This window comes from Panthera uncia (genome assembly GCF_023721935.1).
Source record: "Panthera uncia isolate 11264 chromosome B3 unlocalized genomic scaffold, Puncia_PCG_1.0 HiC_scaffold_1, whole genome shotgun sequence".
In the NCBI taxonomy this organism is placed as follows: Eukaryota; Metazoa; Chordata; class Mammalia; order Carnivora; family Felidae; genus Panthera; species Panthera uncia.
Window position 1 is genome coordinate 30,458,611 of NW_026057582.1, and position 20,672 is coordinate 30,479,282.

Consider the following 20,672-nt stretch of genomic DNA (forward strand, 5'->3'; position numbering starts at 1 on the left):
CTCTCCCAGTAACTGAGACTCAGGGACACTTGGGAGGATCAAGATACTCAGAATCAGTTAAGTCCATCTGGAGTTCTTCTTTGCAAGCGTCAAGGTTTTTTGCCTTCTCAGTGTTCTAACTTTCCCATCAGAGTCTTGGCAAATCTACACATTCAACTTATGTTGTGGCTCTGTAACTTCACAATTAAAGTTTGATTTTTTTTTTTTTTTTTTTTTTTTTTTTTTGGTAAAACTGACTCTATGGCCAAAACCAATGAGAGATTCTTTTAGGTCTATCATTATCAGCTCTTTGAGCTGAGAGTTTAGAGCCTTGAGCCTCACTGTGCAAATTCTCCAAAACAGTCTTTGAGGTACTTCCAGCCATCATCACACTTGGTCCCCACACATTTGCTTCAGCCATCATCACACTTGGTGCCTACACATTTGCTTCACTAGTACACTTCATCACAGTAAACATTGGCTGGTAATTCAGTTCATTGTGATGTCATTGCATGCTCATTCCCCATTGGACAGGAGTTCATCAGTGTGTAAAGTCATGGACATGCCCATACCAATCCCAGAGTCCAATGGTGTCTGTCTCTCTTGGCACCACTCTTGGTACCAAGTCCTGTAGCTGTCAAGATCTAGTCCAGGAAAGAAAAGCCTACCAAGAGTAATTAATCTAAAGGAATTCTTGAAAAGTTTCTAAAGGACTGGAAAGATGAAAAGGAAGTGCTGAGGTACACAGAGGTATTAGTTGCTAGAAAAAGCTCTATGCCTAAGATTGGGGGGGGGGTAGGGAAGGGCAGAGGATGGGGTTATCATAAATGGATAGTTTCATAATGGGCCTCATAGATCTGGACTGTAGAAGATAGGGCTTTGCTCTGGTCATGTTGGTAACTTAGGAAATCAGAAAAGGGGTTCTGTAGAGCTAATAGCTGTTCTTCCCATAAGGTGATGCTGAGCTGGTACTGGGGGACTTGGTGAGCTGATACTTAGCGACTTGGAAGAAGGTCTTCCAGAATTGTGACTCAGATCTCAGAGAGAGAAGTGCTATACACATGGGGCTTATATCAGGGTGCTTTGTAGTATGCCTGGAACATCTGAGGAAGGGACACTGGCTAGCTAGTGTGGGTCACCTGGGGTACTGGAGGATGGTCCTGTACATCTGGTGCTCAGACTTCTGAGAAGGGCACACTGTTCATCTAGCACTCATACCTTTGTTAGGGCTTAATGGAGCTGGTTCTGGGAATGTGGTAACCAACTCTCCCCACCAGAGCAAGGCATCATGGCTGGGAATTTACAGAACGTAACAGCAGGCAGGCAGATAGGTAATGACAAGTTCCTTGTCTTCTTTTCTTGCGTTTGATTCTCTCTCTTGAATCCGTGTTGATAAAAACTTCAGGAAGCCAAATAACAACGGAGAAATATAATGTGCAGATCCCATCTCCAGCTTGATAGACAAAGTATAAATTTTAGTTTTGGAGTTCAGGAAATAATTGATAATTATATAACAAGTGTCAATAGAATGCTGCTATAGCTTCTATGGTGGTAGGTAACAGCAGGGGGTGCTGATCTGTGTGAGGCTCTCTGATATTTAGTATTGTGTCAATTGGTTGTGGCTCACTAAATTGACTTCATGACCCTGTATGGCTTGTGACCTAAGCTTGAGAAACACTGAAATGAGTCTGTGACTGGGCATGAGAGGAGACTTGGGAAGATAAGGGTTTGGGGCAATTTGAAATAGCTGCTGGAAATAGAAGAGCTAAGTATTGATTAAGAGGAAAACCTTAACACTGCTTGAAGTTCTGGTAACCGTAGAAAGGAGGGCTTTGGAGTGACATCTGTTCACATAGTTTGTGGTAACACAGTGTTCCTTCAAGGCTCATCTTTGGAGCAATGCAATGTTGACAGTCTGATGTGTCTCAAAGATTCTCAGCAATGAACTTCTCTATTATTGCCGCATCATATTTCTGACAAAGCTTAATATAGGTTATTCTCCTTTTTATAATGCTTTGTCTTTTTTTTTTTTGAGAGAGAGCACACGTATGTGTGTGAGCATGCACTCATGTGCACATGTGCACAAGCAGGGGAGGGGCAGAGATGTGGGACTGGATCCACAAACTGTGAGATCATGACCTGAGCAGGAATCAAGAGTCAGATGCTTAACCGACTGAGCTACCCAGGCGTCCATATAATGCTTTATCTTTAATATCCCTCTTCCAACTCACACATTCTCATCCTTTTTTAAATATAATTTATTCTTTTTAATTTTAAGTTTTAGTTGTTAACATACAATACAATATTGGCTTCAGGAGTAGAATTCAGTGATTCATCACTTACATACAACACCCAGTGCTCATCCCAACAAGGGCCCTCCTCAGTACCCATCACCCATCTAGCCCATCCCCTACCCACCTCCCTCCAGCAACCCTCAGTTTGTTCTCTATCATTAAGAGTCTCTTGTGGTTTGTTTCCCTCTCTTCTATTCCCCCACCCCTTCCTGTTACGTTCATCTGTTTGGTATCTTAAATTCTACATTGGATATTTGTCTCTCTCTGATTGACATTCTCATCTTAATATTCCCAGATCTATAGCATATACCAAGTATATTATGAAGAGAGAAATGGAGAGGAAATCTAGTAATTAGGATTTCACCTCTACCAGAGATCTTTTCCCTGAAAGGATTCATTTAGTATTCTTGGCTTCCAGTAGCCATCCATCAGTTCTGAAAAAGCATCCAAATGTGGACAGGAGTTCTTGACATTATAATGCTAAGGATATTTTTCATACTCTATACTGCTGACCCCATTTGTGTACTTATTTGGAATATTCATGTCACCAGTATATATGTTCCAGTGTGTCTCCAAATTTAATTTTTGCTTTCAAATATTCAATAAATTATTGATACTTTTAATAAAAGTTAGTGAATGAACAAATTTAACTTTTGCCTGAACCAAAATTTATGTTTTCAACAGGAATGACATAAGTCCACCTGAACTGTGTGTGGCCTTTTGAACGTTTTAATGAACTGACTCTAGGTTTAAGCTTCTCAATCCATCTTTCTCTAGAGAATTCAGCTAAATCACTGGCCATGAAAAAATATAGAATAGAATCTATATTTATACATCTAAGATGAGTCTCTTATGATTGAAAGCATGATGCAGCTGAGCTGGGTAGAGAGAAGGCTGCTGCCTGCATGCTGTGATTGGAGGCAGTTGGGCTGTTTGCCTTGTCTCAAAATAGCAACGCATTCCCTGCTTCCCTATCAGTGTGGCTGCCGTTCGTTGGATGTCCAGAGTTTTTCTACAGATAAGAATGCATTTTAAAATAAAAATCTGTCTTGATTGGAAGGGGTCTCCCAAAATTAATGAGTCCCTTAAGTGACACTTACTTTGACTGCTAACCTCGGATACAATGGGAGATCAGATGTCCTGCACAAGTAAAGGGGAGATAGAATAAACTGTGTGGAAAAAAGAGACAGAAAAATCGGTGGGTTTTGGATGGGTTGTCCACATGCCTCCTGAAGATAGTAGGGTACTGGTAGATTTTTCGTTGGAGGAGCAATCGGGAAGTCAGATGTCTGTCTTTTAATAGGGAACATTTCATTGCCGGTTTACATGTTTAGAAAACAGTATGTAATCAATTTTTATCTATCCACCATCCAGTTTCAACCATTATTTATGACTAACCTCCTTCATTTCTTCCTCTAGAAACCTGTCCTCTACCACCCCCTGCCTGCCTACACACACACACACACACACACACACACACACACACACGTATATGTATATGTGTGCATATGTATATACTCATATATATGCATATGTATATGTGCATATGTATAACAGTCTCGGGCATTTTATTAATTCTAGCCTCATTCCAATTGAAGAATCACTTTTACCTCACTTTCTTCTCTCTCTATCCCACCCTTCCTACCCCACCAACCCCATCCTAGCTCTTCTTTTTTATTTCCACTTTCAGCACTGCAACTCTGATGGTCCACCTCTTCTAGGACACAGATCCATAAAGGTCAACCCTGCACCCTAAGCAGCTCAGAGGGAGGAGCCAGACCAGTAGTACCTCATACCCTGCCCTCTTCTGCCCTGGACAGGTGGCTTCATAATGACAACTCCATAATGGCAGTGGGTGAGGCCTTGGTGCACATCAGGATCACTCTTCTGCTACTCTGGGTTGGGATGTCTCTGTTCATTTCTGGCCACTCTCAAGACAGGCCCTCCCAGCACTTCTCCTCCCCAGAATTGGTGGTCCCCTTGAAGGTGACTGGCAGGGACAGAGGTATAAAGGCTCCAGGCTGGCTCTCCTACAGCTTGCAGTTTGGGGGCCAGAGACACATTGTCCACATGAAGGTCAAGAAGCTCTTGATTTCTAAACACTTCCTGGTGTTCACCTACACAGACCAGCAAGCCCTCCACCAGGATCAGCCTTTTGTTCCTGACGACTGCTACTATCATGGTTATGTGGAAGGAGTCCCTGAATCCCTGGTTGCCCTCAGTACCTGTTCTGGAGGTTTTCGAGGAATGCTGCAGATAAATGACCTTGCTTATGAAATTGAGCCAGTTAGGTTTTCTGCCACATTTGAACACCTGGTATATAAGATAGATAGTGATGATACACAATTCCCACCTATGAGATGTGGGCTAACAGAAGAGGAAATAGCACGACATTTGCAGTTGAGAGCCTCATATAATTCCACTCTGATACAAAGTTCTTATACCGGCTGGTGGACCCACTTGCGGTTTCTTGAGCTGGGTGTAGTCATGGACCATAATCGATTCCTGTACTACGAAAGTAACGTGTCAGTAGTACAGCGTGAAGTATTTGATGTTATCAATATACTAGATATCTTATATTACTCTTTGGAGGTTGATGTAGTTTTGACTGGGATTGAAATCTGGAGTGAAAGAAACCTAGTTGTCGCTGATCAGATAGATCAGCTTGTGGAGGATTTTGCCCTTTGGAAGTCTGTCAATCTTGATGCCCGACTGCACCATGATACTGCCCATCTTTTCATAAAAAAACGTTTTGGCACAAAGCTTGGAGTTGCCTACGTTGGAGGGATATGCCAACGCCCTTTTAATAGTGGAGTTGATGTTTTTGAAGGAGACAGTCTGTTTTATTTTGCACTTACTGTGTCCCATGAACTTGGTCATAATTTGGGTATGTCTCATGATACTGAACAATGTGTGTGTGGGCTTCAGTGGTGCCTAATGTATCCTTCCCGGAAGGTGACAACTAAGTTCAGCAATTGCAGTTATGCCCGGTACTGGGACAATACTCTCTCTAGAGGATCATGTATTAGGTCATCTCCACATTCTGCGAATATCTCTATGGGACAGTTTTGTGGGAACTTAGTGATTGAAGAAGGAGAGGAGTGTGACTGTGGCACCATACACCAGTGTTTAAATGACCCCTGTTGTCTGTTGAACTGTACTCTGAAGCCTGGAGCTGCTTGTACTTTTGGAATTTGTTGCAAAGACTGCAAGTTCATGCCATCAGGGACTGTGTGCAGACAGCAGATGAGTGAATGTGACCTCCCCGAATGGTGTAATGGGACATCTCATCGGTGCCCAGAAGATGTATACGTGCAGGACGGGGTTCCCTGTGGTGATGGTGCCTACTGCTATGAAGGGAGATGTCCCAACCATGACAAGCAGTGCAGGGAGATTTTTGGCAAAGACACAAGGAGTGCATCTCAGAGATGCTACAGAGAAATCAACACCCAAGGAAATCGATTTGGTCACTGTGATATCGCAGACCTAATATACGTAAGATGTGAGGCCCCTGATATTCTCTGTGGGAGAGTACAGTGTGAGAATGTGGAAGTAATTCCTAGTCTGATACAGCATTCTACAGTGCATCAACTTCACCTCAAAAACATCACTTGCTGGGGCACTGATTATCATGTAGGGATGTCCATACTTGATATTGGCCAAGTGAAAGATGGCACAGTGTGTGGTCAAAAAAAGATATGCATCCACAAGAAGTGTGTCAACATGACCTATCCACCGCGAAGCTGTCAGGCTGATGAGACCTGCCACATGAACGGAGTCTGCAATAATAAGCAGCATTGCCACTGCAACTATGGATGGGCACCTCCCAAGTGCCAGCATGTGGGCCATGGAGGCAGTATTGACAGCGGGCCACCTCCTCAGAACCAGGTGGCATCAGAAGGAGAGAAATGGCTGGACTACCTGATATTATTGTGGTTCATTCCTTTAACTCTTTTCGTTTTACTTTTCCTAATTATACTTGGTAAGAAAGTTTTGAATGAAGAGGAGGAGCGGGAGGAGGAAGAGGAAGGCTAAAAACTCCTGTCGCATTAAACAAATATCTAGCACTTCTTTTAATAGTACAGAAACATTAGAGCATGTCTGACTGTTTAAAGAAAAATTTAACGATCCCTCATATCAGGATCATAAGCATTAATATCACACCAGAGGATTTCTAGCATGTACTTTCTAACTCTTCATGTTTTAAGCAATATTAAAACTTCATTTTTTTTTCCCTCGGAAGTTGTCTGTTTTTATTTCCTGGGCAAAGACACAGCAAGGAGATATTTTTAAGCTGGTGTCTATCAGCTCTAATCCTCCTCCCACCTTTGTACTCTAGATGTAATGTCAGGGATATGCCTCTACAGATCCCACTTCTGTTCCACCTGTTTTCTTGTGGGTAACTGTACCAACAGAGGGCAGTAGAAGTAGCCTAGAGTGCTGGATGAGGGGGGAAAGGAGTTAGGTTTCTGTGTGCCGAAAGTAACTCTATCATTTTGGCTGGGGCCATTCATTCTAGTAGCCAAGTTTGGTTTTGGACTCCAGTTTTGTTGGCTCTCTAGAACCACCTTCATTCTTGGTCACTGACACCCTCAGAGGTCTGACTTGCAGCTCTGAGCTTAGCACGGTGGTCCTCCTCTGATTTCTGACCAGCAACTGGTCCCTTGCCCTGCTCTGCAAGGGACCTCCTTGAATCACCAGCATATTGATAAACCACTTTCCTTTGTTCTTTCCTTTGTTCCCCTCACCCTAGGGCTATCAAGTGCTTTCAGTAGTTATTTCACTGTGATAGTCTGAATTCTCCAGAAGCAAAGTTAGAGCTTAGATTGTGAGATTTTGATAGGGACCAACTACTGTGAAAAGGGGAGGAAGTCAGTTGTGCAGAGAGAAATGGTACTGCACTGAAGCCATGGCCAGCCCAGCAGCGAGCTCTGGAATAAATACTGCGTGACAGATTTGGCCCAAAATGGCCAGGTCTTCATACCCTCTCTTGCTCATTCACTGGATGTGGGGTGACCTGGGAAGGCAACTGAGGCTATCCTAAATAGCTGACATCTGGAGACTCTCTGCTGATTATAATCTCCGCAGCTGTTCAGCAAGACTTTCCTTGAAGGAGAATCAAAGTGGCTTATTTGGGGCTCCTGGGTGGTTCAGTCAGTTAAGCATCCAACTTTGGCTCAGGTTATGATCTCACGGTTGGTGGGTTCGAGCCCCACATCAGGCTCTGTGCTGACAGCTCAGAGCCTGCAGCCTGCTTCAGATTCTGTGTCTCCCTCTTTCTCTGCCCCTCCCCCAATCACGCTCTGTCTCTCTCAAAAATAGACATTTTTTTTTTTAAAGTGGCTTATTTGGATATTTCACAGTCCAGTTTTTGCATTGCCCTGAATCACTTTTCCATCTATGTTCTGGGAACAGCTCATCCAGGATGCGAATAGGCATCTCTGCCTGTGGGAAACGTTATAAGAGGGAAATTAGTGAGATGAAGCACAGTCCCTACTACCGTGTTTGGTATTGGGGCTGAAATTGACACTTATTGTCTCTCTCCTCCACTATCCATTCTAGTTTCCCTCACCTTTAGATAATATTCTGCTGGCTTTGGGTGATAACCCAGTGTCTACACCCAGGTTCTTGTATGCAAAGCACCAGAGTGTCTAGTCACCATTCTCACGCAGGGATTGCTGAGGTCTCTCCATTTAAAGTCACAGTGGGGCTAGAGAATACCAAGGAGCACCAAAAGAGATCACCTGGGTTCCATACATATTCCCTGCATCTCCATGATTTAACAACAGTCCTACCTCTTCTCAATGATTGGGCTCAATTACACCTTCCAAGACTGTGACACCTCTTCTTGCTATTAGAGAAGGGACACAAGGAGCCCAAAAATCCCAAGTGGCAGCTTTAGCTTGTAATTCCACTGGGACTCTAGCTTTGTCCCCTCGTGAAAATGTGACCCCTTTGGGGATCAGAACCTCTAACATTACAGAATTGAATGGGACAGGAAGTACAGACCACCCCAGTGAGTCATAGGAAATGGTGATATGTGGTGCCACTCTGGCTTCCAGTTCTTGGTTCCCAGACCCAAGAAAAGATCTCTGGTTCAGTGCATACAATCCATCCTAGAATGGAATCTGTATTAGGGTTCTGTTCAGAGAAACAGAACCAATAGGATATGGGATTTACATATTTACCCCATCCCCAGAAGAGTATATAAAGCCCTTGAGTGATTTTTACTCTTCTTGATATCCTGTAAGTTAAATACTATGATGTGAAATTAACAATACCTAGATACTGTGAAATAAGTTCAGTATTTCATGCAACATGATAAGGGAATAGGAAAGAGGAAAATGGAAAGAAGAAAACAGGAAATATGAATACAACTGTACTCATAGCAAAAGAAGTAGTCATGGCTCTTGCAGTCCTGTCTCTATAATTGTTCACCTGATTGCAGCTGGTATTTGTAACCATCTTCTTCCACCTCCCATTCTATTGCCTTTGCCTTCAGCAAGTACTTCATCTGATCATAGTTATTTATCTGGTGGTGTGACCCAAAACCCTCATTCCTAAATGGTCTGAACCATTAATAGTTCTGCCTGGATTGGGTTGTAGTTTTCCACTGACCTTAGTCACAGGGCATTGTAGTACTGAAAGACATGTTAGGGGATCTCCTGTATTCCAGACACTCTTACTTGCCATTTTACTCTGACTTACTGTGAAGTAGTAGTCCAATTTCCCTTTGGTTAACAGGATTAATCACCCCAGCCATCACCATAACTCCCTTCATTGCCTGTGGATTCAGAGGCATGAGGAGCCCAAATTGGTCAGGTGGCAGTCTTGGTTTACAGTCAATGGAATCGTTTGTCTCCTGGGAGAAGTACTGTTCCCTCTGGGACTAAGCCCTCTGAGCCAGCAAAACATGAAGTTGTGGGAACAGGAAGCAAAACTTTTGCTGGTAGGTCATTAAGGTTAATAGTGAGTTCTGCCCCTCCCATTTCCACCTCTTGATTCCTGGACCCATGAATCTGGGCTATGAGAGAAATAACATCATATGTTGGACACTAATTCAGGGCATATACAGCCTTCTGGAGAGCCTGGCCTCAGCCCTACAAGGTATTGCCATCTAGCTGGTGCTGTGACTTAGTCTTGAAAAGGTTATTCCACCATTCTATTAAGACAGCTTCTTCAAGGGACACCTGGGTGGCTCAGTTGGTTAAGTGTCCGACTTCGGCTCAGATCATGATCTTGTGGTTCGTGAGTTCAAGCTCTGGTTGGGTTCTGTGCTGACAGCTCAGAGCCTGGAGACTGGTTTGGTTTCTGTGTCTCCCTCGCTCTCTGCCCCTCACCGCCCCCCCACCGCTCTCTCTCTCAAAAATAAACAAGCAAACAAACAAAAAAGACAGCTTCTTCAAGATGGTGGGGAACATGGTAATACCAGTGAATTCCATGACCATGGGCCCCTTGCTGCACTTCTTTTGCTATGAAGTGAGTTCCTTGATCAGAAGAAATGCTGTGTAGAATACAGTGATGGTGAATAAAGCTTTCTGTAAGTCCATGGAAGCATTGTGTTCAGGGAAAGAAAATCTGTATAGTGTCCACTCCAGTAAGGATAAAATGTTGCCCCTTCCTTGATGGAAACAGTTCAATGTGATGGACCACCTTCTGACATGCAGGTAGCTGGCTGATTACCTCAGAGAAAGGTGCCATACTCAGGGCTCGATGTTGGTCTTACCACTGCAGACTGGGCAATTAATTGTTGCTGTAGCCTGGTCATGCATAGTGAGTGGAAGTCTTTGTTGCTGAGCCCAAGTGTAACTGCCACACTGCAACCATAACTACTTTAATGAAGTTCATGAAACCATTGGGTCATGATGGGTGACTGGGGAAAGAGGCTGACTGGTATCCACAGAATGGGTCATTCTATTTGTTAAAATCATCTGCTGAGGTAACCCTTTGGTGAGCATTCACATGGGACACAAATATGTTTGTGTTTTTTTGGCCATTCAGAGAGTCCGATCCACATGCCTCTTTCCTAAATTTCTTTGTCACTTATTTTCAAATCATGTTCCTTCTAAGTCCCTGACCATGTGGCCACAGACCACACATTGTTATGTAATCCCACATCTTCCCATTTCTCCTAAACAAAGTGAAAAACTGCCCAAACTGCCCACTGGTGCACTGCCCAGAGTTCTGCCCACGGGAGGATTTACCTTCACCGCTGCCTTCAGGGATGTCTCAGAGAGGGGCAGCAGTGCTGTAGCTGTCCACAGTCAGATGTGCATACCATGCAGAACCATCTGTAAGCCAGGCCTGAGTCTTCTCTTCTCCTGTCAACTGATCACAGGGAACTCCCCATGAGGCTGTATATGCAGGCTGGGAGAGAGAAGGCAGTGGAGCAGGAGTGGGGACTTTGGACACTTGGGCTACTTCTTCATGTAACTTACTTCAGGGTCTGCTCAGGCCTGATCTTGTATATATCACTTCTGTTTGATAGAGTGTTGGTGTACAGGTTCACTTTGTGGGTTGATGGTCAGAGAACAACCAGGTCGTGACAGTTACCTCAGGTCACGTGGTAACATGGTGCCCATGAGCAAGCATTTGGTCTCTATTAAGACCTAGTAATAGGCCAAGAGCTATTTCTCAAAAGGAAAGTTATTTCTCAAAAGGAAAGTTATTTCTCATCTGAAGGTGATGGCAGAGCCTTGCCCCCAAATCTTAAAAGCCTGCATTGTAATTCATCTCTAGGGACCTGCCAAAGGCTCCAAACAGCATCTCTCTCTCTGCCACTGACAATTTGAACACGAGCAGATCTGTTGGATCATAAGACCCAAGTGGAAGAGCAGCTCGTACAGCAACCTGGACCTGTAGCAGAGCCTCCTTTTCTTCTGGGCCCTGCTCAAAACTAGCAGCTTCTCAGGTCACTTGGTAAATGGATTGGAGTAACACTCGAGTGAGGAATATGTTGCCTCCAAAATCCAAAGAGGTATTGTGCCTCTTTCTTAGTTGTAGGAGAGCCAGGTACAACTTATTCTTCATCTTAGAAGGGATATCTCAACATGTCCTAAGTAACAGGACCCCTAAACATTCTGAGGTAGAAGTGAATTTTAGATTTACTTCCCACCTTGAAGTGCAAGTGTCATACCAATAAGCCTAGAGTAGTTGCTGCTTCTTCTCACTCACTAGGTCCAGTCAGCATAATGTCCTCAGTGTAACGGACTAGTGTGATATCTTGCGGGAGGGAAAGACAAAATCCTTGCGAACTAAATGATGACATAAGGATGGAGGGTTGCTATAACCCTAAAGAGGTATATGTATATATATATATCACTGGCCTTACCAGCTGAAAGCAAACTGCTTCTGGTGGGCCTTATGGACAAGTATGGAAGAAAAATGCATTTGCTAGATCAATAGCTGCATACCAGGTACCAAAGGATGTGTTAATTTTCTCAAGCAATGAGACTGCATCTGGTACAGCAGCTGTGATTGGAGTCACCATGTGATTAAGCTTATAATAAAATAATACACTGTCATTCTCTAAGATTTATCTGTTTTCTGTGCAGCCCAAATAGGAGAGTTGAGTGGGAATGTGATGGAGATCACCACCCCTGCACCTTTCAAATGGTGGCACTTATCTTTGCAATCCTTCTAGGGATGTGTATTGCTTTTTGTTTATTTTCCTAGGTAGGGACAGTAGTAAATGGCTTCCACTTGGCCTTTTCCACCATACTAGCCCATACTCTACAGGTCAAGGAGCTATTGTGAGGATTTTGCCACCTGTCAAGTATATTTATTCTAATTACATATTCTGCAACTGGGGAAATAACCATAGGATGCATTCAGGGAGCCACTGAACCTACTGTGAGACAAACCTGAGCCAAATTCCCATTGATCACCTGGCCTCTATAAGCTCTCCTACTCTGACTGGCTCTGGAGAGCCACAGTGACATTATGGGTCTTCTGGAATCAGTGTCACTTCAGAGCCAAGGTCCAGTAGTCTCTGAAAGGTATGGTTATTTCCTTTTCCCCAATGTACAACCCTGTTAAAAGGCTATAGGTCCCTCTGGGAAAGACTGGGAGAAAGATTAACCATATAAATTTTCACTGGTGTATCAGGGTTCTTCCTAAAGGGTACTTGGCTTCCCATGTATTCAAAAGGTTCTTGGTCTGTAAACTGGCTCAACTCGGAATTGATTGAAGGACTGCAATTCACTGCTTTTATGATTGGAGTTAGACTTTCTGTTGACTTAGAACTTCTATGCTTATATAGATCAAGTAAGAATTTCTATTTCACTTATAGGAACATCATGATTAACTAGCCAACACCATGGGTGTGCATGAGTCAGATTACTTTGACTCTTATGTTCATTATGGTAACCATGCCTACGTTATCTTTGGTGGTCAAGTGCTGCCATTTGACCCCCTATTTCCCTGGGACCCATATATTCCTAATACTTCTAGGTTTACAATTGAGTGGCTATGGTTCCCACTCTAAAGTCTAACCTACATAGAAGAGCCATCATAGAGATCTTCAAGGATGCTGGTTCCCCTCACAAATTTCTCAAAGTATTAGTGAAAGATATGTCCTCTGGACCCTCAGTGTGGGTGAGTAGGTCTTAAATGACAAGTCCACTCTAACATTCCAGTGTCCCTAAGCCTCCAAATCCCTTCCTCTATGTTAAGCCAAGGCAGGTCAGACATTTACAATTGGTTCATGATTGGCCTTCTTTTGGTCCATGTTTCAGCCAATTAACCAACAAACTGTTAGAGCCCTTTCTAACTCCCCAGGCCTCAGCGTTAAATGCAAAACCTCTGCTTAGTGAGCCCATATCAATAAATTCGGCCTGACCCAACTTTATGTTTCTTCCACCATTATCCCACACCCTCAGTATCCATCCGTGTTCCCTGGATGTCTGTTGGTATAAATTAGAAAACTTAAATTGTTCTTTTTGAGTGTAGTGCACCTTCTCGTGGGTCATGTTTTATGCCTCATCATTAGGAGTCCTCTGGGATTTGACTCTAGTTATAGGTCTAGAAGCAAAGAAAGGTGGTGGGGGTGGGTCCCAAGGAGAATCAGCATTAGCACTGTCTTATATGGTGGTTATCTCAGGGGAGATCATTACCATTTCCTCAGGTAATGCCAGGTTAACCCCTCAGATGTAGATGGAAAAGCTGTTCCCACTGTCGGTGGGGAGACCAATTCAATTCCACCAGGGCTGTTAATGAATCTTTGGGTTGTTTCCAGTATTTTGGCTGTTTTATGAGTAAAGTTGCAGTGGACGTTTATATGTAAGTCTTGTTCATACACAAGTGGAACATGTGCTTAATTTCTGCTGGGTAAACCAACATCTAAGAGGAGGATTATTGGGCATGCAATGAGTATATTTACCAAGAAGCCACCAAAAATGTGTTGTAAAGTGGTTGTAACAATGTACACTGCCAGTAATAATGGATGAGAACTCCAGCTGGCTCTATCCCCCAGACTCCTGGTACCATTGGACTTAATCTTTACTCATTTTAGTGAGTCTGTACTGGTATGCCACTGTGGTTTAACTTGCATTTCTCTGATGACTAATGATGTTGAACATTTTTTCATGCATTTATTAACCATTTTTACGTCTTCTTTTGGAAGTATTTTTATGTGTGTGTAATTATTTTCTCCCATTTTCTTACCAGTGTTCTTGGAAAAGCAGAGAATTTTAATTTTGATTAAATCCATTTACCAATTATTTTAAGGTTAGTCCTTTTTATACATTTTATAAAAAGTCATTGCTTATCCTAATGTTATGTTGATTTTTTAGGAAGTCCTATTTTTTTTAGAAGTCATATTGTTTTAACTTTTATAGTTGCATCTGTAATGCATCTCGAGTTTATTTCTCTACACTATGAAAAATGATGGCAATTTTTTTCAATAAGCATATACAGTTGTGCCAGAGTCCCTATTAAAATGATTTTCATTTTCTCCTTGATTTACTTTGGCAAATTTGCCATAAAATCGGGGTGCCTGGGTGGCTCAGTTGGTTAAGTGTTCGACTTTGGCTGAGGTCATGATCTCATGGTTCGTGAGACTGAGCCCTGCATCCAGTTCTCTGCTGTCAGCACAGAGCCTGTTTGGGATTCTCTCTCTCTCTTTCTCTCTCTCACTCTCTCCCTCTCCCTCTCTCTCTCTCTCTGCCCCTCCCCAGCTTGTATGAGTGCGTGCTCTCTCTCTCTCTCTCAAAACAAACAAACAAACTTTTAAAAATTTGCCATAAAATCAATGTAGTATTTATGCATGGATCTCTTTCTGGACTCTTTTGTCTGTCTCATTGATCTATGTGTTGTTGCTTATGCCAGTTCTACACAATCCTGATGAATGGATGAATTTCAAAAAATATGCTGAGTAACGATAATGTTTCAATAAACATTGGGGTGCATCTGTCCCTTCAAATTAGTATTTTTATATCCTTTGGGTAAATACCTAGTCGTGCAATTGCTGGATGGTAGAGTAGTTCTATTTTTAACTTTTTGAGGAATCTCCATACTGTTTTCCAGAGTGACTGCACCAGTGTGCATTCCCAACAACAGTGCAGGAGGGTTCCTCTTTCTCCGCATCATCACCAACACCTGTTGTTTCCTGTGTTGTTAATTTTAGCCATTCTGACAGGTGTGAGGTGATATCTCAACCATAAAAAAGAATGAAATCTTGTCATTTGCAATGATGTGGATGCAGCTAGAGAATATTATGCTAAGTGAAATAAGCCAGTCAGAGACAAATACCATATGATTTCACTCATAGGTGTATTTTAAGAAACAAAACAAACATACAGGGAAGAAAAAGAGACGAAAACCAAGAAACAAGACTCTTAACTATAGAGAACAAACTGAGTTACCAGAGGGGAGGTGGGGAGGGGGGATGGGTTAAATAGGTGATGGGGATTAAGGAGGACACTTGTGGTGAGCACTGGGTATTGTATGTAAGTGTTGAATCACTAAATTCTACACCTGAAACTAATATTACACTGTATGTTAACTAACTGAAATTTAAATAAGAACTTAAAAAAATATGCTGAGTGAAAGAAGCAAGATTAAAAAGAATACATACTATTTGAATTTATATGAAATCCTAAAATGGACAAAATTCTATAGTGACAGAAATCATATCAGTAGCTGCATAAGGTAAGGGGTGGGGAGTTAGCTGCTGAAGGGCCTAAGAAAATTTGAGGGTAATTGTCTAGTTCCTTTCAAAATTGTTTTGGCTAATCAAAGTTATTTACATTTCCATAAGATTCTAAGTCAACTGTCTGTTCCTACATAAGTCTTCTGGTATTTTTACTGGCATGACATTGAATCTGTAGATCAATTTGGGAAGAATTGAACACATGTTAACAATATCTAATCCAGTTTTATAATCCAGAAACAGGGATTTATTGTGGTCTTTTAAAATTTCTCTCAGTATTTTTTAAATAACTTTAATTGTACAGGGTTTACACATACTTTGTTGAATTTATCCCTATGTATTTAAAATTCTTATTCTACTTTAACTAATACTGTTTTACTACTATTTTCCAAATAGTTACTCTACATAGGAATATAATTTATGTTTCCATATTGACCTTATATCATGTGACCTTGTTAAATGTACCCTATGTGGTTTTTGATAGATTTTTTTGTAAATGTAGTATACAGAATGATATCTTCATTAATAAAAGTGAATTCCATTTTTTTTCCTATCCAATCCGTATGCCTTTCTTTTTCCTTGCCTATTGCATGTCTAAGACCTCCAGAATAATGATAAAGAAGAGTGAGGATAGCAGACTCCCTTGCCCTGCTCCCAGTCATATAGAAAATGTTCAGTGCTTTGCCATGAAGTGTGATATTAGCTGTAGATTTTTCATACATGCCTACCAAGGTTGAGGAAATATCCTTTTATTACTGTTAGCTGACCATTTTAGTCATAAATGAGGGTTAAATATTGTCAAATAATTTGCTGCATCCATTAAGGCAATTATAGAATTTTTCTCCTCTAGTCTGTAAATGTGGTGAATTACATTGATTTCTTTTTAATTTTTTAATTGTCATACAGTACAATTGACTTTTAGTGAATAGTTCTAAGAATTTCAGCAAATATACAGATTCCTGTAAATTGCTACCACAATCAGAATACAGAACAACTCCATCCCCCACCCAGAACCTCCATACTGTTTTTCAGAGTGGCTGCACCAATCTGCATTCCCACCAGCAGTGCAAAAGGGATCCTCTTTCTCCGCATCCTCCCTAACATCTGTTGTTGCCAGAGTTGTTAATGTTAGCCATTCTGACAGTCTGTGAGGTGGTATCTCATTGTGGTTTTGATTTGTATTTCCATGATGATGAGTGATGTTGAGCATTTTTCATGTGTCGGTTGGCCATCCGGATGTCTTCTTTGGAAAAGTGTCTGTTCATGTGTTTTGCCCATTTCTTCACTGGATTATTTATTTATTTATTTATTTAATTTATTTTGGTGTTGAGTTTGATAAGTTCTCTATAGATTTTGGATACTAACCCTTTATCTGATATGTTGTTTGCAAATATCTTCTCCCATTCCGTCAGTTGCCTTTTAGTTTTGCTGATTGTTTCCTTCGCTGTGCAGAAGCTTCTTATTTTGATGAGGTCCCAACAGTTCATTTTTGCTTTTGTTTCCCTTGCCTCTGGAGATGTGTTGAGTAAGAAGTTGCTGTGGCCAAGATCAAAGAGGTTTTTGCCTGCTTTCTCCTCGAGAATTTTGATGGCTCCCTGTCTTACATTTAGGTCTTTCATCCATTTTGAGTTTATTTTTGTGTATGGTATACAAAAGTGGTCCAGGTTCATTTTTCTGCATGTCACTGTCCCGTTTTCCCAGCACCACTTGCCGAAGAAGCTGTCTTTATTCCACTGAATATTCTTTCCTGCTTTGTCAAAGGTTAGTTGACCATATGTTTGTGAGTCCATTTCTGGGTTCTCTATTCTGTTCCACTGATCTGAGTGTCTGTTTTTGTGCCAGTACCATACTGTCTTGATGATAACAGCTTTGTAATACAGCTTGAAGTCTGGGATTGTGATACCTCCTGCTTTGGTTTTGTTTTTTCAAGATTGCTTTGGCCATTCGAGGTCTTTTCTGGTTCCATACAAATTTTAGGATTGTTTGTTCTAGCTCTGTGAAGAATGCTGGTGTTATCTTGATAGGGATTGCATTGAATATGTAGATTGCTTTGAGTAGTATTGATATTTTAACAATATTCCTATGTTCTTCCTATCCAGGAGCATGGAATCTTTTTCAATTTTTTTGTGTCTTCTTCATTTTCTTTCATAAGTTTTCTATAGCTTTCAGTGTATAGGTTTTTTACGTCTTTGGTTAGATTTATTCCTAGGTATTTTATGGGTTTTGGTGCCATTGTAAATGGGATCGATTCCATTATTTCTCTTTGTGTTGCTTCATTGTTGGTGTATTGGAATGCAACCGATATCTGTGCATTGATTTTAAGCCCAGCGATTAATTTTATGATTATTATTCTAAATTCGCTTTCTGTTATATTATTTAAATCCTTTTTGATCAGTTCATTGGTTGTTGTTATTTCCTGGAGATTCTTTTGAGGGGAATTCTTCCGTTTGGTCATTTTGGATAGTCCCTGGAGTGGTGCGGACCTGCAGGGCACTTCCCCTGTGCTGTGGTGTATAACTGGAGTTGGTGGGCGGAGCCTCAGTCAGACCTGATGTCTGCCCCCAGCCCACAGATGGGGCCACAGTCAGACTGGTGTGTGCCTTCTCTTCCCCTCTCCTAGGGGCGGGATTCACTGTGGGGTGGCGTGGCCTGTCTGGGCTACTTGCACACTGCCAGGCTTGTGGTGCTGGGGATCTGGCGTATTAGCTGGGGTGGGTAGGCAAGGTGCACGGGGGCAGGAGGAGCAGGCTTAGCTTGCTTCTCCTTAGGTGATCCACTTCAGGAGGGGCCCTGTGGCAGCGGGAGGGAGTCAGACCTGCTGCCGGAGGGTTGGCTCCACAGAAGCACAGCGTTGGGTGTGCAACGTTGGGTGTGCTGGTTCCTGCCAGCAAATTCCCTGGCAGGAACCGGTTCCCTTTGGGATTTTGGCTGGGGGATGGGCGAGGGAGATGGCGCTGGCAAGCGCCTTTGTTCCCCAACAAACTGAACTCTGTCGTCTGGGGGCTCAGCAGCTCTCCCTCCCTTTGTCCTCCAGCCTTCCCGCTTTCCGAGCAGAGCTGTTAACTTATGACCTCCCAGATGCTAAGTCGCGCTTGCTGTCGGAACACACTCCGTCCAGCCCCTCCGCTTTTGCCAGCCAGACTCGGGGGCTCTGCTTGGCCGGCAGGCTGCCCCTCTGCCCCGGCTCCCTCCCGCCAGTCCGTGGAGCGCGCACCGCCTCTCCGCCCTTCCTACCCTCTTCCATGGGCCTCTTGTCTGCGCTTGGCTCCGGAGACTACATTCTGCTAGTCTTCTGGTGGTTTTCTGGGTTAGTTAGGCAGGTGTAGGTGGAATCTAAGTGATCAGCAGGACGTGTGGTGAGCCCAGTGTCCTCCTACACCGCCATCTTCCGCTGCATCTCCTGTGCATTGATTTTATATCCTGCAACTTTGCTGAATTCATGAATCAGTTCTAGCAGTTTTTGGTGGAATCTTTTGGGTTTTCCATATAGAGTATCATGTCATCTGCAAAGAGTGAAAGTTTGACCTCTTCCTGGCCGATTTGGATGCCTTTTGTTTCTTTGTGTTGTCTGATTGCTGAGGCTAAGACTTCCATACTATGTTGAATAACAGTGTCAAGAGTGGACATGCCTGTCTTGTTCCTGACCTTAGGGGGAAAGTTCTAAGTTTTTCCCTCTTGAGGATGTTATTAGCGTTGGGTCTTTCATGTATGGCTTTTATGATCTCGAGGTATGATCCTTCTATCTCTACTTTCTTGAAGGTTTTTAATTAAGAAAGGATGTTGTATTTTGTCAAATGGTTTCTCTGCATCTATTGAGAGGATCATGTGGTTCTTGTCCTTTCTTTTATTGATGTGATGAATCACATTGATTGTTTTGCGGATATTGAACCAGCCCTGCATCCCAGGTATAAATCCCACTTGGTCGTGGTGAATAATTTTTTTTAATGTATTGCTGGATCCAGTTGGCTAATATCTTGTTGAGGATTTTTGCATCCATGTTTATCAGGGAAATTGGTCTATAATTCTCCTTTTTAGTGGGGTCTTTGTCTGGTTTTGGAATCAAGGCTGGCTTCATAGGAAGAGTTTGGAAGTTTGCCTTCCAATTCTACTTTTTGGAACAGCTTCAAGAGAATAGGTGTTAACTCTTCCTTAAATGTTTGGTAGAATTGCCCTGGAATGCCATCTGGCCCTGGACTCTTGTTTTTTGGGAGACTTTTGATTACTAATTCGATTTCTTTACTGGTTATGGGTCTGTTCAAATTTTCTATTTCTTCCTGTTTCAGTTTTGGTAGTTTATATGCTTCTAGGAATTTGTCCATTTCTTCCAGATTGCCCATTTTATTGGCATATAATTACTTGTAATATTCTCTTATTTTTGTTCTGCTGTGTTGGTTGTGATCTCTCCTCTTTCATTCTTGATTTTATTTATTTGGGCCTTTCCTTTTTCTTTTTGATCAAACTCGCTACTGGTTTATCAGTTTTGTTAATTCCTTCAAAGAACAAGCTTCTGGTTTCATTGATCTGTTCCATTGTTTTTTTGGTTTCGATAGCATTGGTTTCTGCTCTAATCTATTATTTTCTGTCTTCTGCTGGTTGTGGGTTTTATTTGTTTTTTTTTCCAGCTCTTCAAGGTGTGGGGTTAGGTTTTGTATCTGAGACGTTTCTTCTTTCTTTAGGAAGGCCTGGATTGCTATATACTTTCCTCTTATGACCACATTTGCTGTGTCCCAGAGGTTTTGGGTTGTGTTATCATTTTCCTTGCCTTCCATGTACTTTTTAATTTCCTCTTTAACTTCTTGGTTAGCCCATTCATTCTTCAGTAGGATGTTCTTTAGTCTCCAAGTATTTGTTACTTTTCTACATTTTTTCTTGTGGTTGATCTCGAGTTTCAAAGCATTGTGGTCTGAGAATATGCATGGTATGATCTCAATCTTTGTACTTGTTGATATGTGTCCCAGTATGTGGTCTATTCTGGAGAATGTTCCATGTGCACTGGAGAAGAATGTATATTCTGCTGCTTTAGGATGAAATGTTCTGAACATATCTGTTAAGTCCATCTGGTCCAGTCTGTCATTCAAGGCCATTGTTTCCTTGTTGATTTTCTCATTAGACGATCTATCCATTCCTATAAGTGGGATGTTGAAGTTCCCTACTATTCTGGTATTATTATCAATGAGTTTCTTTATGTTTGTGATTAATTGATTTATATATTTGGGTGCTGCCACATTTGGAACATAAATATTTACAAT

General features: G+C 42.1%; 1 protein-coding gene across 4 annotated transcripts; it reads left to right on the plus strand.

Annotated features, from left to right (window-relative positions):
• Positions 1-248: 248 nt before the first annotated feature.
• On the plus strand, positions 249-6,515 carry ADAM20 (ADAM metallopeptidase domain 20). Of its 4 annotated transcripts, none has more exons than XM_049612555.1 (2): positions 249-729; positions 3,938-6,515. In XM_049612555.1, exon 2 carries the CDS (start codon positions 4,119-4,121, stop codon positions 6,306-6,308), a length of 2,190 nt encoding a protein of 729 aa, XP_049468512.1. In that variant the 5' UTR covers positions 249-729; positions 3,938-4,118; the 3' UTR covers positions 6,309-6,515. The 4 variants fall into 4 exon arrangements, with proteins under 4 accessions (XP_049468512.1, XP_049468513.1, XP_049468510.1 ...); XM_049612556.1 differs by having other exon boundaries at positions 3,964-6,515; XM_049612553.1 differs by having other exon boundaries at positions 249-719.
• The last annotated feature ends 14,157 nt before the right edge of the window (positions 6,516-20,672 follow it).

Excerpts from the sequence above, each read along its gene's own strand:
- ADAM20 (XM_049612555.1), top strand. The coding sequence starts at position 4,119 with ATGGCAGTGGGTGAGGCCTTGGTGCACATCAGGATCACTCTTCTGCTA.